Source organism: Schistocerca piceifrons, chromosome 7 (genome assembly GCF_021461385.2).
Source record: "Schistocerca piceifrons isolate TAMUIC-IGC-003096 chromosome 7, iqSchPice1.1, whole genome shotgun sequence".
Taxonomy (NCBI): Eukaryota; Metazoa; Arthropoda; class Insecta; order Orthoptera; family Acrididae; genus Schistocerca; species Schistocerca piceifrons.
This window is the reverse complement of record NC_060144.1, coordinates 273,866,707-273,893,186: the sequence shown is the minus strand read 5'-3', so window position 1 is coordinate 273,893,186 and position 26,480 is coordinate 273,866,707. Positions and strand designations below refer to the sequence as shown.

Sequence of the window (26,480 nt, the reverse complement as noted above, 5' to 3'; positions counted from 1 at the left end):
TCTTCGCAGTAAGTAACTGGCTTTTTCCACTCATTATGATGTATTATTTTATCTTGTTTAAATTAACTTTCGTATTGCAGGTAATGAAACAAGAACTGACAGTTCTACTTCCTGAAATCTCATCTGTTTCACAAGAAAGTCTTGAATTAATTCTTCCATACATCAAGGAACTTATGGAAGACCCAGAAACATCAGTGCTGGCAGCTTGGAACCTTTTTGATCTTGTTGCAAAACATCTTGGGCCTAAGCATACTGCTAAGTTTCTGATGCCATCGATTCTTAAACTGTATGAGAATGGCACAGAAGATGACAGTGAGCAGAGCAGCAAACATGTTAAACTATACCATCACATTTTTCTGCTGCAGTTAATTGTTCGTCTAGGACTCAAAACGTTCCTTGAGAATTTTGTGAGTCCTTTGGTGGAAGCCGTTGGAGGCTACAGAGATTACTACAGCCGTGATGGAGCCTCCTTTCAGCAGGGTTCAGATCTTAGAAATGCAACATCTTCTCTTAAGTAAGTGTGTAACTTCATCATTCATTTGTCATATTCAATAGATCTCATCATGATGCAGGACCTTGAAAGATGGTGAACAAACAAAAGTGTACATAGCGAGAGAGAGAGAGAGAGAGAGAGAGAGAGAGAGAGAGAGAGAGAGAGAGAGAGAGGAAGTAAATTATTATTATTTGCATGATAGCGATTTCTTGGAAAAAAAAGTTGTTGTTTTTTCTGTTGTATTAAGTAGCCTCTTTTTTTCTCTTTCAAGTAAGTCAATATTTACAAAAATACATGAGTATTTTTTGAAGAAGATAGTTACGTATGTCTGTAACAACAGCCACCTTTTTACAATTTGCTGCTACTTGTCTTGCAGTTTTGCATGAACATTACCACTTGCCATACAGACAACAAGCATTTTTAGTCATTGGAGCTAGGTAACTGGAAGATTTTATCAAAAGGAAAACTAATTTGAGAAAACAGTAAAATTTCAAGGAGCCAGAACAATACACAAAAGTATAAAAAAATTATTCTACATTTTGGAACTGTTAGTTCCTCTCTCTAGAAGAAAAGAGGAATAGGTTGAGGATTGTTAAAAAGGAGGGACATGTCACTTAGGCTACAGAATAAGTGGGACCCACTTCCTTTGAGGACAGGGGAGATAACAATGAAAGGAAAGACACAAGGAAGAATAGGAGATCGAAGATGGTGCATTGGTAAACACTGTGCTGGATTCAGTTCATAGATGACAGAAGGACAGGGTCAGAAATAAAGATGGATTAATGAAAAGAGAAACTAGAAGTGAAATGAACAGTAAAATTGAAACTTGGGGGATAGTGGAAAAGAATATGGAAATACACCTAAAAGGACAAGAGAGAAAGATAGAGAAATGAAAATAAAAAGCAATTGAGAAATTGATTCTACAATTAATTAAAAGAAAAGAAAGGAGATTATGTTATTTTTAAAAGAGGTGAAGTCTGGAGGGTGGCAAGAAAAAACGATATGTTGGACAGCAAGTTCTCAACTCTAGGAGTTCAGGGAAACTATTGCTGGTTGGAGAATCTAAATAGGTCATGTGTTGTGTCCGTTCAGTCATACTGTATTGCATTCTCCGGTATTGGGTACTGGTTATCCTCAAAGAGGACAGTTCTTCTGGGTCCACCTATGCACTCAGATGTTTGGCGGTGCTCCTCTGTACATAAAACTCTGTGCCCTGAAAATATGTTACTTGGTAAACATCACATGTAGTGTCACATGTTTCTCTGACTTAAGTGGTTTACCCATGATACAGCTGGAGTAAATGGCACTGGTTGGGTGCATGGGATAGGTTTTACAGTAGGAACAATTATAGGCATAGGAACCTAGGAGTAGATTTGACAAGAATGTTGCAGAGGTTTAGAGTGCAGTGTAAGGTAGTAGGTGGTGTAGGGAGGATATCAGGGAGAGATGATGTCATTTCAGAGCTTGTACTGAGACAGTCTTAGACATGTCAGAGTAATGTATTGAGGCATTAAAGGCTTGTGTATTACTGGATGAAAAGTGTTTGTTTTGAAATTCTGTGGAGTAGCTGCAAGAGAGAAAAGTCTAGGGGATGTTGTTAGTGTTGGGGAATTTATTGGTGGAGGAGATAGGTTTGCCATGAATGTCTCTTTTGTAGGAAGAGGAGTATTATATGTAAAGGGCACCAACTGTCTAAGTGTAGTTGTTGTTATTTATTGGTTGGTTTTATAGGAATTGCGGTTTGGTTGTGAGGTTCATTGAAATGGTCATCCTCAAAGAAGGTAGCTCTGGATTTGGAAAAAGGAGTGAAGCTGTTGTAGAAAATGGAGGAGTTGTTCTTCACTGTAGTCCAGACAACAAAGATGTTATCATTAAATCTGTACCATGTCCAGCAGCTAGCTTTTTGGTCTTGTGGAATACCTCTTCCATGTAACTCGTGAAAACTTTGATGCACAACAGGCCCATCGTAGTTCCCATAGTTGTCCTTCTGATTTGCTTATAGATCTGGCACTCAGAGGTGCAGAAGTTATGTGTAAGAAAGAAGTTCGCTAAGGTGACAATGAACAGCATTTTAAAAAAACTTTCAAATGTGTTCTAGAGATGAGAATCTCTATGTATTGTGATGTTTGTGTAGAGCAGTATCACATCAGTTGTGACAATGAAGGTTCCAGTTGGGAGAGGGGGTATTCCAGGAAGTGGGATGGGAATCTCTGTGTGATGGATTAGAGGTGCTTGTCTGCCATGCTAATAAGTCTTTTGCTTTCATTTAGAGTTTTGGGTGCAGAATAAACATTATGTTTCATCACTGTGAGAATGTGAAAGGTGAAACAGTTTGCCTGTGTAATGTATTATCAGTGTCAAGAAAATAATTTGGAATCACAGAAAAGAAAGAAATACTTTTGTGGCTGAAGCTTGACTGGAAATTCTTTCTGCACTAAGGGAAAAAGGAAGTTGTAACTAATTAATCAAAAACAGATTAAAGTCTCTGTCAAAGCACCTTGTTGAATGCTGACTGTTGTGCTACTGCAGCTGATATAGAAATGTACAGCCTGTTAATCTTTGATATTCTGACAACTAACAGAAAATACCAGAAGTTTTGTTGGTCAACTGTAAATTCAACTGGTAAAATTTTGTTGATAGAATTTTGGTACGCCATTTAGCACAGATCTTCAACTTCGCCTTGAGCCCTTCAATAACATTTCCAGAGGAATATAAAGCTCTTGTGAGAAACTCATTGAAATTTTGTTGTTTAAAGACTGATCAACATGCAGAAGTAATTTCTTGGATAATTGTGACTGAATAGTCACAGTAACATACAAGTGAGTTTATCTAAGACAAGGAAAGAAAGAAATAGTTCCTAAGGACATAGATTCAATTGAGACCCCTAGACACTACCTGGAGTAAGAGCTACAGGAAAGTATTGTGTAAAGCGTGATGAAAAGTTGCTAAATGAATGTAATTTATTATTAAACCTGGTTCTGTAACATCTTAAAGTGAATCAATTACATATGTTAAGTTCTATGGAAGATAAATGACAGCATCAGATCTTTTAGTGGAATGATATGAAAAATATTGTTTTTAAATAGTTTTATTTATTGTTCTCAAATACGGCTAAAGCGTACAGCTTCTGTATCTCATTGGACTAACATATGGCAGTGAATGGTAATATATTTGTCTTGGCTGCCAATATAATTGACAGTCACAAAAAGGATAGACTGCTACTCACCATATTGTGGAGATGTTAGTCGCAGACAGGCACAACAAAATTACTACTGAACATGTAAGCTTTCACCCAGAAGGCCTTCTTCTGAACACACACACACACACACACACACACACACACTGTTTCTGGCTGTCTAGGCCACACTGAAAGCAACAGCACATGAAGGAAGAAGCAATCTGGGTAGTGGGCTTAAGGAGGAGACTGGGACAGGGAGGGGGAGGAGAGCTGGGTACAGGTGGGGGCCAGTAAATTGCTGTTTGTAGGAGCGAATGTTGAGGCCTGGAGGGTTACGGGATTGTAGGATAAATTGTAGGGAGAGTTCCCATCTGCGCAACTCAGAAAAGCTGGTGTTGATAGTAAGGCTCCAGATGGCACAGGCTGTTAAACAGTCATTAACAGGAAGAACATTGTGATGGGAAGCTGGTTGGTCCAGCTGTTTCTTGGCCACAGTTTGTGGACAGACAGCTTCTTAGTTGTCATGCCCATGTAGAACGAGGCACAGTGGTTGCAGCTTAGCTTGTAGATCACGTGACTGGTTTCATAGGTAGCCCTACCTTTGATGGGATAGGTGATGCTTGTGACCAGACTGAAGTAGGTGGTGGTGGTAGGATGTATTGGACAGGTCTTGTAGGTAGGTCTGATACAGGGATATGAGCCATGAGGGAAGGAGTTGGGAGCAGAGTTAGCGTAGGGATGGACAAAGATATTGTGTAGGTTCATTGGGTGGTGAAATACCACTGTGGCAGGGGTGGGAAGGATAGTGGGTTGGACATTCCACATTTCAGGGCATGACGAGAGGTAGATAAAACCCTTATGGAGAATGTGGTTCAGTTGCTCCAGTCCCCGTATGCTCCCACAAACAGCATTCTACCATTCCTCACCCATATCCTGCTCTCCCTCCCCCTCCCTCTCCCCACCCCAGACTCCTCCTTACTCCCACCACCCAGATTGCTTCTCCCATCATGTGCAGTTGCTTGTAGTCTGGCTTCAGCAGCCAGAGACAGTGGTCATGTGTGTGTGAGCTGTGTTTGTGTGAATGTGTGTGTGGATGTTGTCTATTTCAGATGAGGCCCTTCTGGCCGAAAGCTTGCATGTCTAATAGTCTTTTTTTTTTTTTTGTGCCTGTCTGTGACTCAGCATCTCCGCTATACGGTGAGAAGCAATCTACCCTTTTCATAATATTATCATCATTCCATCCTGGTTTTTCCATCAATATAATTTTTGTTTATCATTTCATTACACATTTCAGGGGTAACCCCATCAGCATATCTGTCAAAATCAATCCAAAGTATGTGATTGCCTCTTCAGTGCTAGAGATGTATGCAGATGTCCTGAGTGGTGTCTTGTCTGAAGTGATAGAAAGATGGCAGTGATGTTTACAAAGGTGGTCAGCACTCATGGTCACAGGCTTGTTGGCCTCACAAAAAAAGTGCCATGGAAAAGCTGAAAAACCAGAGTTTGACTCACATTTGAGTAAAGGTGCTTGATATCTTTTGAAAGCCTACTAAAAAATTTTGAAAAAAATCATAAAATAGAATATGTATATTCTTCAGCCACTGATAGGATCTGATTGTTTTTCAGCCTTTTACACATCTCTCTGTAGGAATGCAAATACTTTTCAGCCCCCGGCATACCTCACTGTAGGAATGCAAATACGAGAGATTTGCACTATTATGTAATACGAATGACACAATTAATAAAATATCCCAGAATTACTGTGATGAAGTTCATTAAAGAATAAAAAAAGTATGTTTCAAGAAAGCATTTTAAGTTGTATATGGCGATCTGGGGCGCTTGTATTTCTGTATAGTGGCTAAAAAATGTTTTATTGTAATCCAATTAATTTTTCTGTCTGCCACTGTTAGAGAGACTGCCACAATTCATTTCTTATTAATCCATATAATTCACTTCAAATCCAAAGATTAAATATGTGGACAGAAAGGGTGAAGTTAGAATTCCAGAATCATTGCCAGAAAGGAGTTCAGGGTTTGATGACTCATCACCAGTGAGGTCATTGGAAATGTAACACATGCTCAGATGTACAAGAATGTGGAAATAAGTCCTTTTCAAAGAACTCATCCCAACATTGATCATGAGTTGTTCAGGAAAACAACAGAAATCCCAAATTTATGAAAAGGATAGATGCTACTCACCATATTGCAGAGGTGCCAAGTTGCAGATAGGCACGGCAAAAAGAATGTTGGAAAGCTCACTTTCCAACAGTCTTTTTGTTGTGCCTATCTGCAACTCATCATCTGCACTATATGGTGAGTAGCAGCTATCCTTTCCATCTTGTATTTTCCCGTGTGTGAGAAAACCGAAAGTTGTGTGACTGGAGGGGGTTGTGAATTTCCACTGCCAAGAGTGAATCTTGTGTCTGTAAACCAGTGTGTCATCTTACTTGGTGAAAGGCAGTTGAGTAGTGAGCTGTCTGAAATTGATGAACTGTTGCCACAAATTTTGCTGCTCCATCCATGAATGGAGTGGATGGAGTGGAAAGAAACTTTAATGTATGGAGCTATAAAGGGAACCTTTTCAATTAAATGTACAGTCGTGGTAAAAGTGTAGCACTTATTTTGATGTATAAATAGCAACAGGGCAGTTTTATGTGGAAAACATTTCTGAATAGTGAGGAAATACTTATTTATCCTTAGCTCTATACATAAATATTGACTGCATTAACAAAATTACTACTAATATTAAAATCATCATAGGCAATGTGCTGCCAGTATAGAACATCCTTGAAGGTTTTCTGCTGTTCTCTGTTTCTCAAAACACAGATGAGTAAATTATTTATAGAAAATTTACACCTAAGTAATGTTGAAAACTGCCAAATTTCTTTCCTAGAGGCTGTGATTTTGACGACAGTACTGTAGTGGGTGTGCTTTCTCCATTGGATGAAGACTCTTCAGGTGACTCTGAAAAATCTAAGCCATCAAGTGGTGACAATGTTGAGCAGACAGGAGAAACAGAGAAAGATGTGCAAAATGGTGCTGAACCAGGTATCTTTGATTTTGTATCTTATGTGTGCCAAATGATACACAATTCCTTAGTTAGTAGTTGTTATAGTGTCTGATGTTACAATTCATTTGTTAATTTTTCATCTCATGCTATGCATCTTACAACAACTTATTCAGTTCAGTGTCGATGTAGGTGTCAGGTTTCAGCAGTTCAATAATTGATTAAAGACTGTAAAATATGGATATCCTCTTTTTATATTCAAAAGTCTTCATTTATTATTTTTCTTTTTAAATTAATTAAAATTGGCATATATGAGGTGAATCTGAAAAATTCATTAAATGGTCTCAGAAAATAAATGACAAGAGTTGCAAACAAAATACCTTTACTAGCCTTCAAAGTAATCACCATTAGCTACAACACACTACTACATGGGTCGTAAAGCTGATGAAAACTGTCAGCAAATGCTTTTTTTGGAATCATTTGTAGCATTGTGGTCCCACATTATTGGATATCCATGTCAATACGGGAGATGAGACCAGGTGCTACCAATGCTATCCGGAGACCAAATGACAGTCAGTGGTATGGTTTCATCATCTTCCTGCCTCCCCATCTTCCCCACCTCCTGTAGAAATTCATTAAGATCAAGTCCTTGCTGCCAAAAAAGGTGATCAACATTGTCTCATTCGTGGATTTTGTCAGGTGACTCTTTTTGTGAGGTGGGAAAACACAATGAACACCATGCCATTGACTGTCACATGATCTGCAGATCATATTAGGAGTACCACCTCTCATCTCTTGTAAGTACAGGGATAACCAACGAAGTGTGGTCATGGTGCTCTGAGTGATACCACAAGAAACATTTTCTGACAGTTTTCGACAGCCTTACAACTGATGCCAGAGGTGTGTTGTAGCTAATGGTGATTACTTTGAAGGCCAATAAAGGTATTTTGTTTGTAACTATTGTTCTCTTTACTTTCTGAGAGCATTCACTGAACTTCACAGGTGCATCTTGTATAATCCATATGAAATTAAAGATTTTTTAATGTGTTTATTTCACCTGGCAAGATTAGAGCCTTATCACTCTCTCCTACATTAAGACTTCTTTTCTACGTTAGAATTTGACTAATTTCACAATACCTATTTCAGGTTTTAGGGGTTGTAGAGGAGACTTAGCAGACAAAGTTTTGTTAAGGGACTCATGTCTGGAAATGTATTGTTTTGATACACAATATCTTTGAAGGTTAGTTCATGGCACACACACTGAGGACCCTGCTGTTTGTTGCACAAGGTATACCTATGATTTATGCTTTTCTTTTGCACACACTGACCACGAACCCTGGCATGTGCCCAACAGTTTCTGCTGCTGGAAAACTCGTGCAAGGAGGTTGTCTTCTGACTCTATAGGAGTCTCATACTCTTCTAATAGTCACTCAAGAAAAAGTGAGGAACAGTTAAATCTGGTAACCATGGGCCCCAAGGAGTTCATACACATCAAACTATCCACTTTTCTCCTTATGTTTGATTGAGACGTCCACAGATGCCATTTGCAAAATGCACGAGTGCACCATCATGTTGGAACCATGTTTGCTGATGAAGTGAGAGTGGCAGATCTTTCAGTAACTCCACCCCTGCCCCTTTCAGGAATATGAAAATCTTCTGTGATGGTGCTCCACAGCTTGTAAGTATTTGTTGAGAGACATTTTGTAGGAATGTCATTATCTAGGACTGGTTAGACACCTTCTTCTCAGTTTGTACACATGCTGTGCAGCTGGAGATTTAAAAGTGATCCAGTCTTCAAACTCATTTTATATTAAATGTTACATTTCCAGAAAGGATTTCATATCAGAATTTTATCTACTAAATATCCTCTACAACCCCTAGAAACCTGTAATAGAAATTGTGAAAAACTTTCTATAATGATGGTGATCATTATCACACTCCATAAAAAGTGAGTTGTGCAGCAAAAGCTGGAAATATTTAGCAAGTCGTGCACATGTTACATCAAGTGATGATGCTCATAAAAAATAAACTCTGGAATTGAAATAGAAATGTGGCTAAATATGTAACACACGTAACATGTAATATAATTTTGTGCCCTAATTACAGCTTTTTTTTCCTAGTTCATGGAGAAAACCACTTCATTGGTTTAAAAATGATTGTTTATTATAATCTACTTTCCTGTATTTGTTGCAGAGGTCTTTGTGTTTGAAACAGGTGAAAAATCATCACCTGATGACCCAGAAACTCCTTTGTATCATCTCATGGAGCATCTTGACTTGGAGTTGCCTGACCCTGCAGCTATTGATGATGACGGCTCCCTAGAAATAAATTTTCAAGGTATAGCCCCTCTAGTATTCTACATTTTAATAGTCTGTGAAAATACTGATACATTTTCCTTATTGCTGAACTATTAGTCAGTTATTTGTTATGTAGATTGCTAACAAAATGTGTTTTAGTGTCAATAAACATGAACTTTTGTGCAGACATGCAGACTGCTTGCATATCACTATTTTGACAGATGAATTATTTGTAGTATGTGGCCAAATGTTTCTCGACATCAGTTGGTGTTTGTTCTAATTGGCTCCCAGCCAGTCATGCCATATGACTTTATGTTTTTCACTTATAAGGAACAAATAGCTGAGCCCAAATACACTGGTAAATTATAGGAGATGTAGCTGATATGGTATTCTTTTATTTTAATGTCAAATATTCAGAAATTTTCTTGCTGATGTCTCCTGCAAGTCTGTTAAAACTTTTAACCAGAATATGAAATTCCTTCCTGAACTGTAGACAGGAATAGGAATGATAATAATAATAATAATAATAATAATAATAATAATAATAAAACTGCCCTCAATTTGGAGATTGTTTTAAACACCACACTGTTTGAGAATGACTCTATTGCATGTAATACACCCTTGCATTCCTGTAACATGTGAACTGACTTACACCAACCAGTTACAGAGTGCTCTACAGTTTAATGTCTGCTCCAAACCTTGGAGAAACCTACCATGTTTCACATAATCAAATAATTGCCAGAGGTGAAAGAAACAGTAAGCAACAGAAAAAGTCCTTGGAATGATTAGATACTAAACCCAAAACTGCTGGTTTTGTGGTCTGGCACTGGTTTGGGTTGTAGATTTCACAGTTCATACACTTAGGTGAGAAAAGTTATGGAATACTTCCCAATATCTTGTCAGGCCTCCTTTTACCCATTGTAATGCAGTAACATGATGTGGCATGGTCTCAACAAGTATTGGAAGTCTTCTGCAGAAATAATGAGCTGTGCTGTTTGTATACCTGTCCACAATTGCAAAAGGGTTGCTGGTGCAGGATTTTGTGCACAAACTGAATACTCAGTTGTGTCCTATAAATGTTCAATGAGTTTCATGTCAGGTGATCTGGGTGGGCAAATTATTCACTCACATTGTCCAGAATTTTGAACAATTGTAGCCAAGTGACAATTCCATCATTCTTTAAGATTATGAAGTTCATGAATGGTTGTAAATGTTCTCCAGGTAGCCGAATATAACCACTTCCAGTCAATGGTACGTTTAGTTGGACCAGAGGACCCTGTCCATTCCATGTAAACGCAGCCCACGTCATTATGAAGCCACCATCAGGTTGCACAATACCTTGTTGACATCGTGGGTCCAGAGGTTGGTGAGGTCTGCACTACACTCAAACTGTAACATCAGCTCTTACCAACTGAAATTGGAACTCCTCTGACCAGGCTATGTTTTTCCAGTCGTCTAGGATCCAACTGATGTGCTCATGAGCCCAGGAGAGGTGCTGCAGGCAATTTCGTACTGTTAGCAAAGGCACTCGTGTTGGTTGTCTACTGCCACAGCCCATAAACATCAGATTTTGCTGCATTGTCCTAACACACACATTCATCGTATCTCCCTCATTGGTTCCTGCAGTTATTTCATGCAATGTTGCTTGTCTGGTAGCACTGACACTATGCAAATGCCTCTGCTCTCAATCGTAATGTGAAGGCTGTTGGCCACTGTGTTGTCCATGGTAATAAGTAATGCCTGAAATTTGGTATTCTCGGCACACTCTTGACACTGTGAATCTCAGGATATTGAAATCCGCAGCGATTTCTGAAATGGAATGTTCCATATGTATAGCTTCAACTAACATTCCACGTTCCAAGTCTGTTAATTTCCACTGCACAGTTGTAATCATGTTGGAAGCCATTTCACATGAATCACCTGAGTACAAATGAGAGCTTCGCCAATGCATCGCCCTTTTACACATCGTGTACACAATACAAATCACCATCTGTATATCTGAATATCGCTATCCCATTATTTTTGTCATGTCAGTGTACTATGATACACTTGCTGCTGTTCGCTCCACAGATTATGAGAACCACATAATAATATCCACTTCAGAGAGTAAATTCCTTTACTGGTTTCAGAGTAGGGTTCAGGATTACGTGTCTCTATGATGCAAAGATTTGGCATGCTTTGATTGGGATGAACAATGTGAGGAGGACTCCTGTCGCTGCTCTTGTTATGTGCTACAATGTGGTTCAATGCACCCTATGATGGACAAGCACCATGTTTTGAGCAATAAACAGTGCCTAATATCAGCTCCCACATTGAAAAAGGGCAGTTGTAAAGTTGGTTGTTGCTGGAAGAAAAATCTCAGCTGGTTCACTCAGAAGTGGATCTGTTCAGTCCGAAAGCTGGATTCTGACAGGTAATGGCATTCACTTCCACAAAGAGTTCTGCCTTCACCTGCACTATCTCTTGGCATCATTTGGGGACTTCCATTGCGCTGCGCTGTCTGTACAGTAGTAACAGGATACCTCTCACATCACCAAGAAATTGTCTTGCTGGTCACTCATAACGTGGATTTTTGAGGATGTTCAGGGATTCATAGCATAATATCTCTCTCTCTCTCTCTCTCTCTCTCTCTCTCTCTCTCTCTCTCTCTCTCTCGCTCTCTCTCGCACACACGCGCGCACACACACACACACACACACACACACACACACACACACACACACACACACACACACACACTCCTTTCCACCCTTCCCCCCTTTCTCCCATTGTGCGTGTGTGCGTGTGTGTGTGTGTGTGTGTGTGTGTGTGTGTGTGTGTGTGTGTGTGTGTGTGGTCGCGTGCGTGTGTTAGATCAGTGGCAGTGTTTTGACCTTAAATTGATTTTCTTTTTGCCTTTCAGAAGATGAGACTGTTCATGAAGCAGCTGAAGAAGATGCCATTGAGGTTTCAGAAGATTTCTCTGATCCAGAATTCCATGCAGCAGACGGTAGCACTGTTCATTTTAATACTCCAGCTGCATTTTTAGAGTCTAAAGACATTGATGTTTCTGAAATGGAACCTGCAGCTGAAGAAACTCCAAACAAGACAAATGAAATTCAGCCTCTTCGGAAGAAATCTAATGCTCAATTTAAGGTAGTTTGGTTGCATGAATTATTTGACAGTTTCTGCTTTTTTCCTTAAATATTTAAAAAAAATATATACACCTTACACAAAATGGTTCACTAGAGGCTCCATACAACTCTTTTGTTTTAAAAAAATCATTTTGTTTGCAGTTTCATTATTTTAATGTTTATGCAAGCAGTTGTAATGTTGCTGGGGATGTGTTCACAATCCGCTGTATAAAGTGAATGGCAGTACCATAGTTTGATGCTTGTCTTCTTCTTCTCCATCTTATATATATTCTTATGGAGGGAATATGGTCACAAAATGAAGATACAAACATTGTGAACCTGAAGTAGAATACCTAAGTACCAACTTCAAAATAGGGGTACCAGAAGCTGAATATTCAGAAAAGACATGGAAGAAAAGCATCAAACTTGTACCTTATGTTCTTTACAATGCATTCACTGGGAGAGGAAATTCTTATTCATGTGGTTCCTTGTGAAGGATAAGAGATTCTTGATAAAGACAATCTGATTAAATTGGAGCAGGAGGGAAAACTGAACCTGTGTACACTGTCTGGGGGAAAAAAAACCCTTCTGTAATGTTGTTTAAATTTATGTAAGCTTTAAAAAAGTAATTGTCATGAAATATTGTATTAATTACACTCATTCATCATGAATGTAAGAGAAGGTGTTAGAAGCGGGCTGCACATAGATGAAAGTCCACAGAGAACTATATTGCTTTGGAATACTATCATACAAGGTACGACAATAACATAATGAGACTGATGTGACAAAAAAATGTTGCTTACCATTTTAGTCAAGTTTAGTGTTGTCTCCTTCAAAGTAGTTCCCTTCTGAAACTTTCTAGCAGATTAAAACTGTGTGCCAGACCAAGACACGAGCTCGGGACCTTTGCCTTTCGCGGGCAAGAACTTTGCCATCTGAGCTTCCCAGGCACGACTCACCCCCTGTCCCTTCTAGTTCCCTTCTGATTGCACACACTTTTTCCAGCTCTTCTGCCATTGATGGTAACATTTCTGGAACTCATCTTCTGTAATATCCTCCAAGACCTTTGTCACAGCTTTTTCAACATCTTTTGTTGTTTGAAAATGGTGTCCCTTGACCGCCGTTTGACTCTTGGAAATAGAAAAAAGTCGCACGGAGTGATATCTGACAAATAAGGTGGCTGTGGTAGTACTGAAATTTGTTTTCAGTTTAAAAATTGCTGTACTGACAGAGCAGTATGGGATGGCGCATTATTGTGATGCAAAATCCAATTATCAGTAATGTTGGCACAGACACGAAGAACTCTTTTACGAAGTCTTTCTAAAATTTCTTTGTAGTAATATTGGTGAACTGTTTGTCCAGGAGGCACCCACTCTTTATGAACAATTCCCTTGGACACAAAGAAGCACACAAGCATGCATTTCACTTTTGACTTTGACATGCGAGCATTTTGAACACCATTATGAACTTCGACGTTTTGTCTCTGGATCGTACTGAAAAAAACAACTTTCATCACCAGTGATAACACGGCTCAACAATTCTGGATTGATTTCTGTTTGCTCTAACACATTGCCTGCCACATTTTTCCATGTTTCTCGCTGCTATGGTGTGAGATTTTTGGGGACCATTTTTGCACAAATCTTTTTCATACCAAGATCTTCAGTTATTATTAGATGAACCATTTCTCGATTGATGTTCAGTTCTTCTGCAATCATTTTGACGGATAATCTTCGATCAGATTGTACGAGTTCATGCATCCTGGCCAAGTTGAAATTCGTCTGTGAGGTTGATGGTTGTCCACTGCAGACTTCATCTTCAACATTTGTTCTGCCTTCACTAAACATTTTATGCCAATGGAAAACTTGAGCTCTTGACATAACCTCCTCTCCAAAAGCCTTCTGAAGCTTACCGTAAGTTGTCATCACGTTTTCACCCAATTTAACGCAAAAAGAAATGGCATACTTTTGTGCAATATTATGCAGTTGCATTTCCGTGATGAGAGACACAAACACATTTTAACTTATTACAACACAACTCATGACTGAGCAGTTGCATCAGTGTGCTGCTTGGACTAGAAGCAGCTTATAGACCAAGGTTAAAGATATTGTTCCTACGCAAGCCTACAGGGTTGCCACATCTTGCAAAGAAAATCAGTCTCTTTACTTTATTGTCGCCCCTCGTATGATGTTTTGTGAAAGAATAGGAGACTCTTGACAAGAGTCTTATTAGACTTATATACACTCCTGGAAATTGAAATAAGAACACCATGAATTCATTGTCCCAGGAAGGGGAAACTTTATTGACACATTCCTGGGGTCAGATACATCACATGATCACACTGACAGAACCACAGGCACATAGACACAGGCAACAGAGCATGCACAATGTCGGCACTAGTACAGTGTATATCCACCTTTCGCAGCAATGCAGGCTGCTATTCTCCCATGGAGACGATCGTAGAGATGCTGGATGTAGTCCTGTCGAACGACTTGCCATGCCATTTCCACCTGGCGCCTCAGTTGGACCAGCGTTCGTGCTGGACGTGCAGACCGCGTGAGACGACGCTTCATCCAGTCCCAAACATGCTCAATGGGGGACAGATCCGGAGATCTTGCTGGCCAGGGTAGATGACTTACACCTTCTAGAGCACGTTGGGTGGCACGGGATACATGCAGACGTGCATTGTCCTGTTGGAACAGCAAGTTCCCTTGCCGGTCTAGGAATGGTAGAACGATGGGTTCGATGACGGTTTGGATGCACCGTGCCCTATTCAGTGTCCCCTCGACGATCACCAGTGGTGTACGGCCAGTGTAGGAGATCGCTCCCCACACCATGATGCCGGGTGTTGGCCCTGTGTGCCTCGGTCGTATGCAGTCCTGATTGTGGCGCTCACCTGCACGGCGCTAAACACGCATACGACCATCATTGGCACCAAGGCAGAAGCGACTCTCATCGCTGAAGACGACACGTCTCCATTCGTCCCTCCATTCACGCCTGTCGCAACACCACTGGAGGCGGGCTGCACGATGTTGGGGTGTGAGCGGAAGACGGCCTAACGGTGTGCGGGACCATAGCCCAGCTTCATGGAGACGGTTGCGAATGGTCCTCGCCGATACCCCAGGAGCAACAGTGTCTCTAATTTGCTGGGAAGTGGCGGTGCGGTCCCCTACGGCACTGCGTAGGATCCTACGGTCTTGGCGTGCATCCGTGCGTCGCTGCGGTCCGGTCCCAAGTCGACGGGCACGTGCACCTTCCGCCGACCACTGGCGACAACATCGATGTACTGTGGAGACCTCACGCCCCACGTGTTGAGCAATTCGGCGGTACGTCCACCCAGCCTCCCGCATGCCCACTATACGCCTTCGCTCAAAGTCCGTCAACTGCACATACGGTTCACGTCCACGCTGTCGCGGCATGCTACCAGTGTTAAAGACTGCAATGGAGCTCCGTATGCCACGGCAAACTGGCTGACACTGACGGCGGCGGTGCACAAATGCTGTGCAGCTAGCGCCATTCGACGGCCAACACCGCGGTTCCTGGTGTGTCCGCTGTGCCGTGCGTGTGATCATTGCTTGTACAGCCCTCTCGCAGTGTCCGGAGCAAGTATGGTGGGTCTGACACACTGGTGTCAATGTGTTCTTTTTTCCATTTCCAGGAGTGTATTTACATTTCCTCTTCATTGCTTTACTCACATACAGCTCAGTTTTGTTGTTCTCTTGCAGGTATCAGACATGAGTGCAGAATCTGTCATATGGCTCTCTCACCGGCTCGGCCCGGTACTGACAGCACGTCATCTCTCACGAAATTTACTACGGATGCTGGCACTGTGCTATACAGGGTACTCCAACATGGCTCGTGCAGCTCCACCCACAGCTGAAATGGGTACTCTCAGCATTGCTGAGGGACATGTTCAGGGTGATCATAGTGCCTGCAAAGTCTTGGACTGCTTAACATCTATAGCTGGTGAGAAAAGGTTATTAAATTTCTTAGACACGGGGTTAACAGAAGTCATGGGGTAGTGATATGCACGTATACAAATGATAATAGTATGGCGTACACAAGGTATAAAAGGGCAGTGCATTGGCAGAGCTGTCATGTGTACTCAGGTGATTCATATGAAAAGGATTCCAACATGATTATGGCTTCACGACAGAAATTAACAGACTTTGAGCATGGAATGGTAGTTGGTGCTAGATGCATGGGATATTTCATTTCAGAAATCATTCAGGAATTCAGTATTCTGAGATCCACGGTGTCAAGAGTATGCTGAAAATATAAAATTTCAGGCATTACTTCTCACCATGGATAACGCAGTGACTGAAGGCTTTCGCTTAACTAGTGGGAGTATCAGTGTTTGTGTAGAGTTGTCAGTAATAAAAAACATGCAACACTGCGTGAAATAAATACAGAAATCAGTGTGGGACATATGATGAATGTATCCATTAGGACAGTGTGCCAACATTTTGCCTTTAATCGACTATGGCAACAGACGACTGATACTAGTGCCTTTGTTCACAGCACGTTATCACCTGACCATATCGATTGAAGTCTAGACTACTGAAAAACTGTGGCCTGGTCAGATGAGACCCAATTTCAGTTAGTAAGAGTTGATTGTAGGGTTCAAGTGTAGCACAGACCCCATGGAGCCAAGGACACAAGTTTTCATCGAGGCACTGTGCAAGCTGGTGGTGGCTCCATAACGGTGTGGGCTGTGTTTCCATTGTACCAATTGAACTTATGATCAACTGGAAATGTTTATGTTTGGCTACTTGGAGACCATTTGCAGCCATTTATGGACATCATGTTCCCAAACAATGATGTCTTGTCATCAGGCCTCAGTTGTTTGCAATTGGTTTGAATAACATTCTGGACAATTTGAGCGAATGAGTTGGGCACCTCACATAAATTCCATTGAACTCTTTTTTTTTTTTGCACATAATCAAGAGGTCAGTTCTTGCACAAAATTCTGTGCCAGCAATACTTTCACAATTATGATCAGCTATAGAAGCAGCATGACTCATTATTTTTGTAGGAGACTTCCAACAACGTTGGCTCCTGATATCAGGAGGTATCCCATGACTTCTGTCACCTCAGTGAACAAAGTGCTTATCTACATTTTTAAAAAAAATTGAGGATGACACCAAGAATGCATTAATTGCTATGAACTTATATAAAGAATAGAAAATTAATTACTATGAGGCGTTACACAAAATAAGTATGTTACAGTACACTGAAGTTCATATTAATGTGTCGCATCTGATAAAAATACAGAAGTTTGTCATGGCAATGAGCATTTCTTTATTATGGTTCAGAAAGACAATGAATCTTTCCCATAAATTATACTGTCCAATGTACATAATGAAATGGTCTGTGTGTGTCTGTAAATATAATGTCCAGCATTTGACAGTCTGTATGGGAAAAACTTTTTTATGTGAAATGGAGGACAGCTGTGAAAATGGAGTTGTTTCTGATGATTGTTGGGTTTCATGTGGACTGATGAGGTTCTTAAGGAGGCATTGACAACATAGAAGTTAATGTTAAGGAAGTGTCTCACTCTGCTGAGGACGAGATGAAATGAATGGTGGCAATGATGCTGATTTTCAAAGAAATGAGGAGGATAGCATGTTTTCATCATTGGTCCAGCTCATAAATACATCTATCGTAACTAATCTGAACCAGTAGCAAGATCCTCAAGATTGCTCTTATAGAGGTTAGTCTACATTGGAGTCGTCTGGGATCCCATAAATGAACCAAAGATTTGCTTTTTACGCGATACTCTCACAGGGAAAGTAGCTGTGATTTAAGATCTAATTAGCTGAGATTACAAGAAGGAGTTTGTTAGCTTAGAGTAATCAGGACTGGGACAAATAATGTTCAGTTTTAACAAGACCAAGGTAATTGTTGATGTAAGAGGATATTGTATTTACAGTAACAATCAGTGCAAGTAAAGGAGCACAATTTGTGGAGAGCCAGTGGAATTAGCAGTTAGTGTCTTTGATATCGAATAATGCATTGTGGGTAATAGGTTGGTGCTGTTGATTGGCAAGAATGAAGATTCTTTCATTGGTGGCATAGTAACCAAACACAATGTGGCAACCTGGATGTTTGGGCTGATGGGTCATGGAAATAGAGTAGTAAGTGAGTGTTTGAGGAGTTTTGGGAGTATGGAAAGAGATTGTGGAGAGAAATTTTGGAAAGGGCCTAGAAACTAAGGGAGAGATTGGAGGCCATGCTAGATTTCCAGCGTGAAGTTATTGCAGCTGGAACTGTAGGAGACTATGTTGCACAGTAGGCTTCAGACCCAGTGTCCTGTAATCACATGGTTCATAAACATCAGTGGCTGCAAAAAAGATGAGCAGGTCAGGATCAGTTTTAAAATAGTAATTGTAGTTCTTTCTGCAGTTGTAAGGTTGGTTCTGTTATCCAGCCTAATTAGCTCATACTCATGCCTCAACATCAAGTGAGGTGGCACACTTATAACATGCTGGATGGCATTCAAGAAGACAGTAGTTCAAACCCCCTGTCTGGCTATCCAGTTTTACATTTTCTGTGGTAGCCCCAAATTGCTTAGGGACACTGCCAGTATGTTTCCTTGGGAAAGGGCATCCTTTCCATTCCTTCCTTAATCTGAGTTTGAGCTCTTTCTGTAATGACCTCATTGTCCATGAAATGTTAAACCTTAATCATCGTCATCCTCCTCCTCCTCCTCCTCCTCCTCCTCCTCTCCCCCTCTTCCCCTCTTCCCTCTCTCCCTCCTCCCTCCCTCCACTCACATGGATTACCAATATTTACCATGACCAGGCTCTGACAAATAACCTCTCCTCCTGTTCTCACCACATTCCACTCTCTCTTCACTCCAGCCTCTCAGTTAACCATTTTATTCATTTATTTATTTATTTATTTTTCTTCCATCCTTGCTGTTTCCTTGGATCTTTCCATATTTTGTCTGTTTTTCATACTCTTTGTTCTTTCCCTGATCCTTATCCCACCTTCTTTCTCTCTGTATCCCTTCCAACACACCTGTCCCCTTATCTGCCCATGTGAGCAGCTGCTAGTTCCACCTAATCCACATCTGTTTTGTTCTTCCCTCTCCTTCTTATCCACTTCCACCCCATTTAAGAGATTGGTGCTCTCTCTCTCTCTCTCTCTCTCTCTCTCTCTCTCTCTCTCTCTCTCTCTCTCTCTCTCTCTCTCTGTGTGTGTGTGTGTGTGTGTGTGTGTGTGTGTGTGAGAGAGAGAGAGAGAGAGAGAGAGAGAGAGAGTGAGTGAGAGTGTGAGTGAGTGAGCAAGTGAGTCTTGCATTTATTGTAACCAATTTTTCTTTCTTTATACAGTTTTTATCCCCTGTAGTAGAGGCCTATTTTCTCTAAGCTATGATTGGACATACAGAGTATGAAGTTAAAATTCTTTACTTGTATATGCTGGCTGCATTTTTTTGTGCACTAGCTTGTTTTCAGTGTCTATATTCTTCTGGGAAAATGAGACAGAGAGATATAATCAGGATACAGAAAAACTTGCAGTTTCATAAAAAGTGACTTTCATGACTTCCTGGAGGTTGCATTTTTTATTGCCTATGTAATTCTTTTATAGACATTAAGCATCTTCTACTTGCCAGTGGAATTCACATGTGTCTCAGTAGTGATACCACTGGTTCACTTCTTTAATTGTTGTGTCATACATCCAGTAAGATTTACGTATAGCATTAGATGCTACTAAATGTTTTCTCAAATGTCACCATTAACAGCAGAAGAATCACATCATCATCATCATCATCATTACATATTTCAAATCTACTGCTTGACGCAGCTGTGTGTTTGTTTTGATTTGAACAGCCACTTTCAGAGCATTCAGAAAGGCAGCAGCTCTTGTTCCAACAGCACCATAGAACAACAGAATTTGTTTGTGAATTATTTTTACAAACTTAAAAGAGAAATGACAAATTTTCATTTATCTGTGTGCATAGTAGTTTAATTCATAAGTTTTTGTGTGTTTGTTTGCTTTTTTGTCACAGTCCTGTGTTTTAATAACAGTGTAGTGTATTGTTGTGACTTCTTTAGTATGGATAGGGACAGTGGTTGCTGTGCTCAGATGCAGGCAGAGCTGGGAACCATTGGCTCACAGCTCCAGGTGGTGCTGGCTTCAGTCACATAGCTTGAGGCTCTTGCCAACGGGCTTCACTGTGGAGGGCCAGATGTGGGACTCCAAGAGATATCCAGCATGTCCCAGGTGCCCCCAAATTGGTCCACTACTGTGGCCATTGTGGTTACTGAGCACTCCAAGGTTGACCATTCACACATGATCTAGTGGGAGATCATTTCAAGTTATGGCAGGCAGCAAAAGACTTTCCAGGTTGTTGATCAAAGGGCCTCCCTAGTTCATCTGAAAAACTTGTTTCAGGCACTATCTGTGGCTGATCCAAGATCCTGAGCCAATTGCAGTGTCCATTTCATAGGAAGCATCTCACCCTGCAAGATTTGAGCACTCACAGAGTGTTGGATTACTGACAGTTGTGATCTCCAGTGTCATATCCCTTAGGGATATGGCAGCTAAGTAGGGCAGAAGTCCAGTGTGCACAGTTATACATATGGGGAATCATCCCAGATATGAAACAGATCCTTCTAGATACTACAAAGAACAAAGGCTGCAGCCAACTGCAGGCTGTTGCTCTTATTGGTACTATTAATGTTGTCTGCTTTGGAAAACAAGAGATTCTCTGTGGTTTATAGTGGCTTTCTGCAGTGGTAAAGATCGCCAGTCTTACTTGCAGTATGAAGGCAGAGCTCACCATCTGTAGTATCATCAACAGTGCTGACTGGAGACCATCAGTATGGAGCCAAGTGGAGGGTGTGAATCAGAAAATCATATGGTTCTGCAGGCATGTAGGTTGCAGGTTCTTTGACTTGTGCCATAGGGTGGTGGGATGTCTGGTTCCATTTAATATACACACGGGAGGTAGCTACATGGGAATGTGCTGGGCATACTTCTGGGTGAGAGGATATTGGGAAAGAACAAAAAGAGCTTAGTCTCAGAGGATGCTGGTATTGTAGTAGGGGTATCATAATAGTAAACTGGAGTTACTGTGATTGGAAAAAAACAGCGCTTCAAGTGGTAATGGAAAGATTTGAAGCTAAAATAATTATAGGAGCTGAAAGCTGGCTAAAGCCAGAGATATATGTCCACCTGTGTTTTTTACAAAAACCTAATGATGTTGAGAAAAGATAGATTAAATGGCGTCCAAGATTGTCTGGTTGTTGCTGTTAGTAGTAGTTATTCTTACATCACAATTGAAGTAGATAGTTCCTGTGAGTTAGGGTGGCTAGAAGCTATACTTGACATCTGGAATAAATTAATAGCTGTTTCCTGTTACCAACTCCTTGACTCCAGTGATAATGTTGCTCAAAGGTTCAAAGAAAACTTGAGCATAATCTCAAGTAGGTATGTAGCAACTCTTTCCATCATCTCCATCTCCATCTGCAGCAACAGAAGATAGGCTGTGCAGACTGGAAATCAGCCCCTAACACCCTCCCTGGTCACTTTCATCATCAGTGTTCTGCTAAAAGGCAGGTTTTCACATGGTAGTTCTCCAGGCTGCCCAGTCTTCTGCCATCCTCTTCAGGTCTGCATAATTTCCACTTCCCTTTATGTCGTCTATCACCTTGTATCTCCTTCTTCCTCTCAGTCTTCTCCCACGAACCAATCCCTCCAAAGCATCTGCTAGCAAGCACTCGCTTCTCGATGAATGTCCCAACCAGTTCTTTTTCCTTTCTCTTACAACCTTCAGCAGACATCTTCTCTCACCAACCCTTTCCAGTACTCTTTCATTACTCACTCTTTCCATCCGGCCTATTCTCTCCATTCTCCTCCACATCCACATCTCAAATGCTTCTAACCTTTTTTCGTCCTCTCGTCTCAGCATCTATGTTCCTGCCCCATATAGTGCCACACTCCAGACAAAACATTTTCCAAGCCTTTTCCTTAGTCCTTTATCTAATTTGCCACTTAAGAGTGTCCTCTTTCTGTTGAATGCCTCCTTCACTATGGCAATTCGAGTTTTCACCTCCTGGTGAAATCTCACGTCTTCAGTTATTGTGCTTCCAAGATATTTAAATTCACTTACTTGGCTAATGGTAGATTGTCCTATTTTAATATTGGACAGTCTGCGTCTTGTACTGATGACCATACTCTTTGTTTTTGCTGTGCTTATTTGCATCCCATATTCCGCACAAGCTTCATTCAGATCTTTCAGCATGTTATTCACTCTCCGCTCACTTTCTGCCACTAATACCTTGTCATCAGCAAATCTTATACATTCTATTCTCTTTCCACCTATACATATTCCTCTTTTCCCATTTAAGCTTTTCGCAATAATCTCTTCAAGGCATATGTTAAACAACTGTGGGGAAAGGCAACAACCTTGTCTAACACCTCGTCCAATGCTGCTTCCTTCTGACATTTCATTTCCAGTCCTGATCCTTACTTTCTGGTGTAAATATAGATTCTGTATCAGTCGTCTCTCTTTCCAATCTACTCCTTTCCTCTTCAAAATATCCATCAGCTTGTTCCACTGAACTCTGTCAAAAGCCTTTTATAAATATATAAAAACAGCAGGGATTTCTCTACCATTTTCCATATATCTTTCCCCTATAGTTCTTAACAGGCCAGTAGCATCTCTTGTTCCTTTTCCTCTTCTAAATCCAGACTGCTCCTCTGCAATCCCTCTATCCAGCTTGCCATATAACCTTCTATTCAACACTCTCAGTAAGACTTTAGCTGCATGAGAAATTAGACTGATGGTCCGGTGCTCTTCACATTTTTTAGTGTTTCTCTTTTTCTCTATTGGTATCATAACTGTTGCAACGAAGCCCTCAGGCCATTCCCCTTTGTCATATATCTCGTTACAGAGATAGACTATTTCTTTTCTTGCCTTGTTTCCCAGACTTGTCAACAGTTCTCCTAGTAAATCATCAATTCCACATGCCTTCCTATTCATCATCTCCTTCAGCGCCTTTTCTACTTCTACTTCTGCTTCCAAAATGGTAAATCCCTTTCCATCTTCCGCCACATATTTCTCCTCTTCAACCTTAATTTCGCTTTGCATTTCATCCCCCTTATACAGACATTCAATGTATTCTTGCCATCTGTTCAAAACTTCCTGTGGTTCTTGTGCTAGAGTACCATCTGCTCTTTCTATTTCCATGTTATTCCTCTTTCTTTTACGTTCAAAAACTATCTCACTAGCCAGTCTATACATCATTTCATACTTTCCCCCTCTCTCCATTTTCTCTATTTCATCGCATTTCTGTTTCATCCATTTTTCTCTTGCTTCTTCAGTTTCTCTTTTTAATTCATTATTCAGTTTCCTGTACCTCTTTTTGCCTTCTTCAGTTTCTACACTTTTCCACTTTCTCCGATCTTCTATCTTTTTCAACATGTTTTCTGTTATCCATTCTTTCCTGGTGCTTTGGGAGACTCTAATTCCTAGTACTTCTTTGGCAGGGTCCATGAGTCCTTCCCTCATTTTTATCCATTTGTCATTAACACTTTCATCAACACTACCTCTTTGCCACTTTTCCATAAATCTGTTCTCCAAATCTGATGCCTCTCCTACATCTTTGAGTCTTTCTATGTTTAGGCTTTCCTTTGCTTTACCTCTCCTGACTTTTTTCAACTTCACTTGTATTTTTCCCATACTAGGTTGTGGTCTGAATTTATATCTGCTCCTTGATAAGCTTTAGCATTCTTCAAACAGTTCCTAAACCTTTTTTGTATCAAGATTTAGTCCAACTGATTTCTTTCCCTATTCAAATTTGATATCCATGTGTAAAATCTCCTTTTGTGGTGTTCAAATAATGTGTTACCCACTGCTAATTAATTTTCTTTACAGAAACCAATTAGTTGTTCACCTCTCTCATTTCTTATTCCTAATCCAAATTTTCCTACTGTATCTTCATCTCTTCCTTCACCCACCACTGCATTCCAGTCCCCCATGATGATAATGCAGGCATTTCTGAATTCTTTCTCGATAAGTTCTTGTATTTTCTCATAATATTCTTCCACTTCCTCATCTCTATGCTGGCTGGCCTCCCCACATGAACCATGGACCTTGCCACTGGTGGGGAGGCTTGCGTGCCTCAACGATACAGATAGCCGTACCGTAGGTGCAACCACAACGGAGGGGTATCTGTTGAGAGGCCAGACAAACGTGTGGTTCCTGAGTCTGGATGATTGACTGATCTGGCCTTGTGACACTAACCAAAATGGCCTTGCTGTTCTGGTACTGCGAACGGCTGAAAGCAAGGGGAAACTACAGCTGTCATTTTTCCCGAGGGCATGCAGCTTTACTGTATGATTAAATTATGATGGCGTCCTCTTGGGTAAAATATTCCGGAGGTAAAATAGTCCCCCATTCGGATCTCCGGGCGGGGACTACTCAAGAGGATGTTGTTATCAGAAGAAAGAAAGCTGGCGTTCTACGGATTGGAGCGTGGAATGTCAGATCCCTTAATCGGGCAGGAAGATTAGAAAATTTAAAAAAGGAAACAGATAGGTTAAAGTTAGATATAGTGGGAATTAGTGAAGTTCGGTGGCAGGAGGGACAAGACTTTTGGTCAGGTGAATACAGGGTTATAAATGCAAAATCAAATAGGGGTAATGCAGGAGTAGGTTTAATAATGAATAAAAAAATAGGAGTACGAGTAAGCTACTACAAACAGCATAGTGAACGCATTATTGTGGCCAAGATAGACACGAAGCCCACGCCTATTACAGTAGCACAAGTTTATATGCCAACTAGCTCTGCAGATGACGAAGAAATTGATGAAATGTATGATGAGATAAAAGAAATTATTCAAGTAGTGAAGGGAGACGAAAATTTAATAGTCATGGGTGACTGGAATTCGAGAGTAGGAAAAGGGAGAGAAGGGAACATAGTAGGTGAATATGGATTGGGGCTAAGAAATGAAAGAGGAAGCCGCCTGGTAGAATTTTGCACAGAGCATAACTTAATCATAGCTAACACTTGGTTTAAGAATCATGAAAGAAGGTTGTATACATGGAAGAACCCTAGAGATACTAAAAGGTATCAGATAGATTATATAATGATGAGACAGAGATTTAGAAACCAGGTTTTAAATTGTAAGACATTTCCAGGGGCAGATGTGGACCCTGACCACAATCTATTGGTTATGAACTGTAGATTAAAACTGAAGAAACTGCAAAAAGGTGGGAATTTAAGGAGATGGGACCTGGATAAACTGAAAGAACCAGAGGTTGTACAGAGTTTCAGGGAGAGCATAAGGGAACAATTGACAGGAATGGGGGAAAGAAATACAGTAGAAGAAGAGTGGGTAGCTTTGAGGGATGAAATAGTGAATGCAGCAGAGGATCAAATAGGTAAAAAGACGAGGGCTAGTAGAAACCCTTGGGTAACAGAAGAAATATTGAATTTAACTGATGAAAGGAGAAAATATAAAAATGCAGTAAATGAAGCAGGCAAAAAGGAATACAAACGTCTCAAAAATGAGATCAACAGTAAGTGCAAAATGGCTAAGCAGGGATGGCTAGAGGACAAATGTAAGGATGTAGAGGCTTATCTCACTAGGGGCAAGATAGATACTGCCTACAGGAAAATTAAGGAGACCTTTGGAGAAAGGAGAACCTCTTGCATGAATGTCAAGAGCTTTGATGGAAACCCAGTTCTAAGCAAAGAAGGGAAAGCAGAAAGGTGGAAGGAGTATATAGAGGGTCTATACAAGAGAGATGTACTTGAGGACAATATTATGGAAATGGAAGAGGTTGAAGATGAAGATGAAATGGGAGATACGATACTGCGTGAAGAGTTTGACAGAGCACTGAAAGACCTGAGTCGAAACAAGGCCCCTGGAGTAGACAACATTCCATTATAACTACTGACAGCCTTGGGAGAGCCAGTCCAGACAAAACTCTACCATCTGGTGAGGAAGATGTATGAGACAGGTGAATTACCCTCAGACTTCAAGAAGAATATAATAATTCCAATCACAAAGAAAGCAGGTATTGACAGATGTGAAAATTACTGAACTATCATTTTAATAAGCCACAGCTGCAAAATACTAATGCGAATTCTTTACAGATGAATGGAAAAACTGATAGAAGCCGACCTCGGGGAAGATCAGTTTGTATTCTGTAGAAATGTTGGAACATGTGAGGCAATACTGACCCTACGACTTATCTTAGAAGAAAGATTAAGGAAAGGCAAACCTACGTTGCTAGCATTTGTAGACTTAGAGAAAGCTTTTGACAATGTTTACTGGAATACTCTCTTTCAAATTCTGAAGGTGGCAGGGGTAAAATACAGGGAGCAACAGGCTATTTACAATTTGTACAGAAACCAGAGGGCAGTTATAATAGCCGAG

At 40.6% G+C, this 26,480-nt stretch overlaps 1 protein-coding gene across 1 annotated transcript in view; it reads left to right on the top strand.

Annotated features, from left to right (window-relative positions):
- The window catches only part of LOC124805125 (WD repeat-containing protein 81), a 303,608-nt gene that overhangs the window by 161,919 nt on the left and 115,209 nt on the right, over positions 1 to 26,480 (top strand). Inside the window, exons 13-17 of the mRNA XM_047265582.1 lie at positions 81 to 514; positions 6,564 to 6,718; positions 8,871 to 9,014; positions 11,877 to 12,109; positions 15,810 to 16,050. Coding sequence (XP_047121538.1) covers positions 81 to 514; positions 6,564 to 6,718; positions 8,871 to 9,014; positions 11,877 to 12,109; positions 15,810 to 16,050 — 1,207 coding nt within the window. The remainder of the gene's footprint in view (positions 1 to 80; positions 515 to 6,563; positions 6,719 to 8,870; positions 9,015 to 11,876; positions 12,110 to 15,809; positions 16,051 to 26,480) is intronic.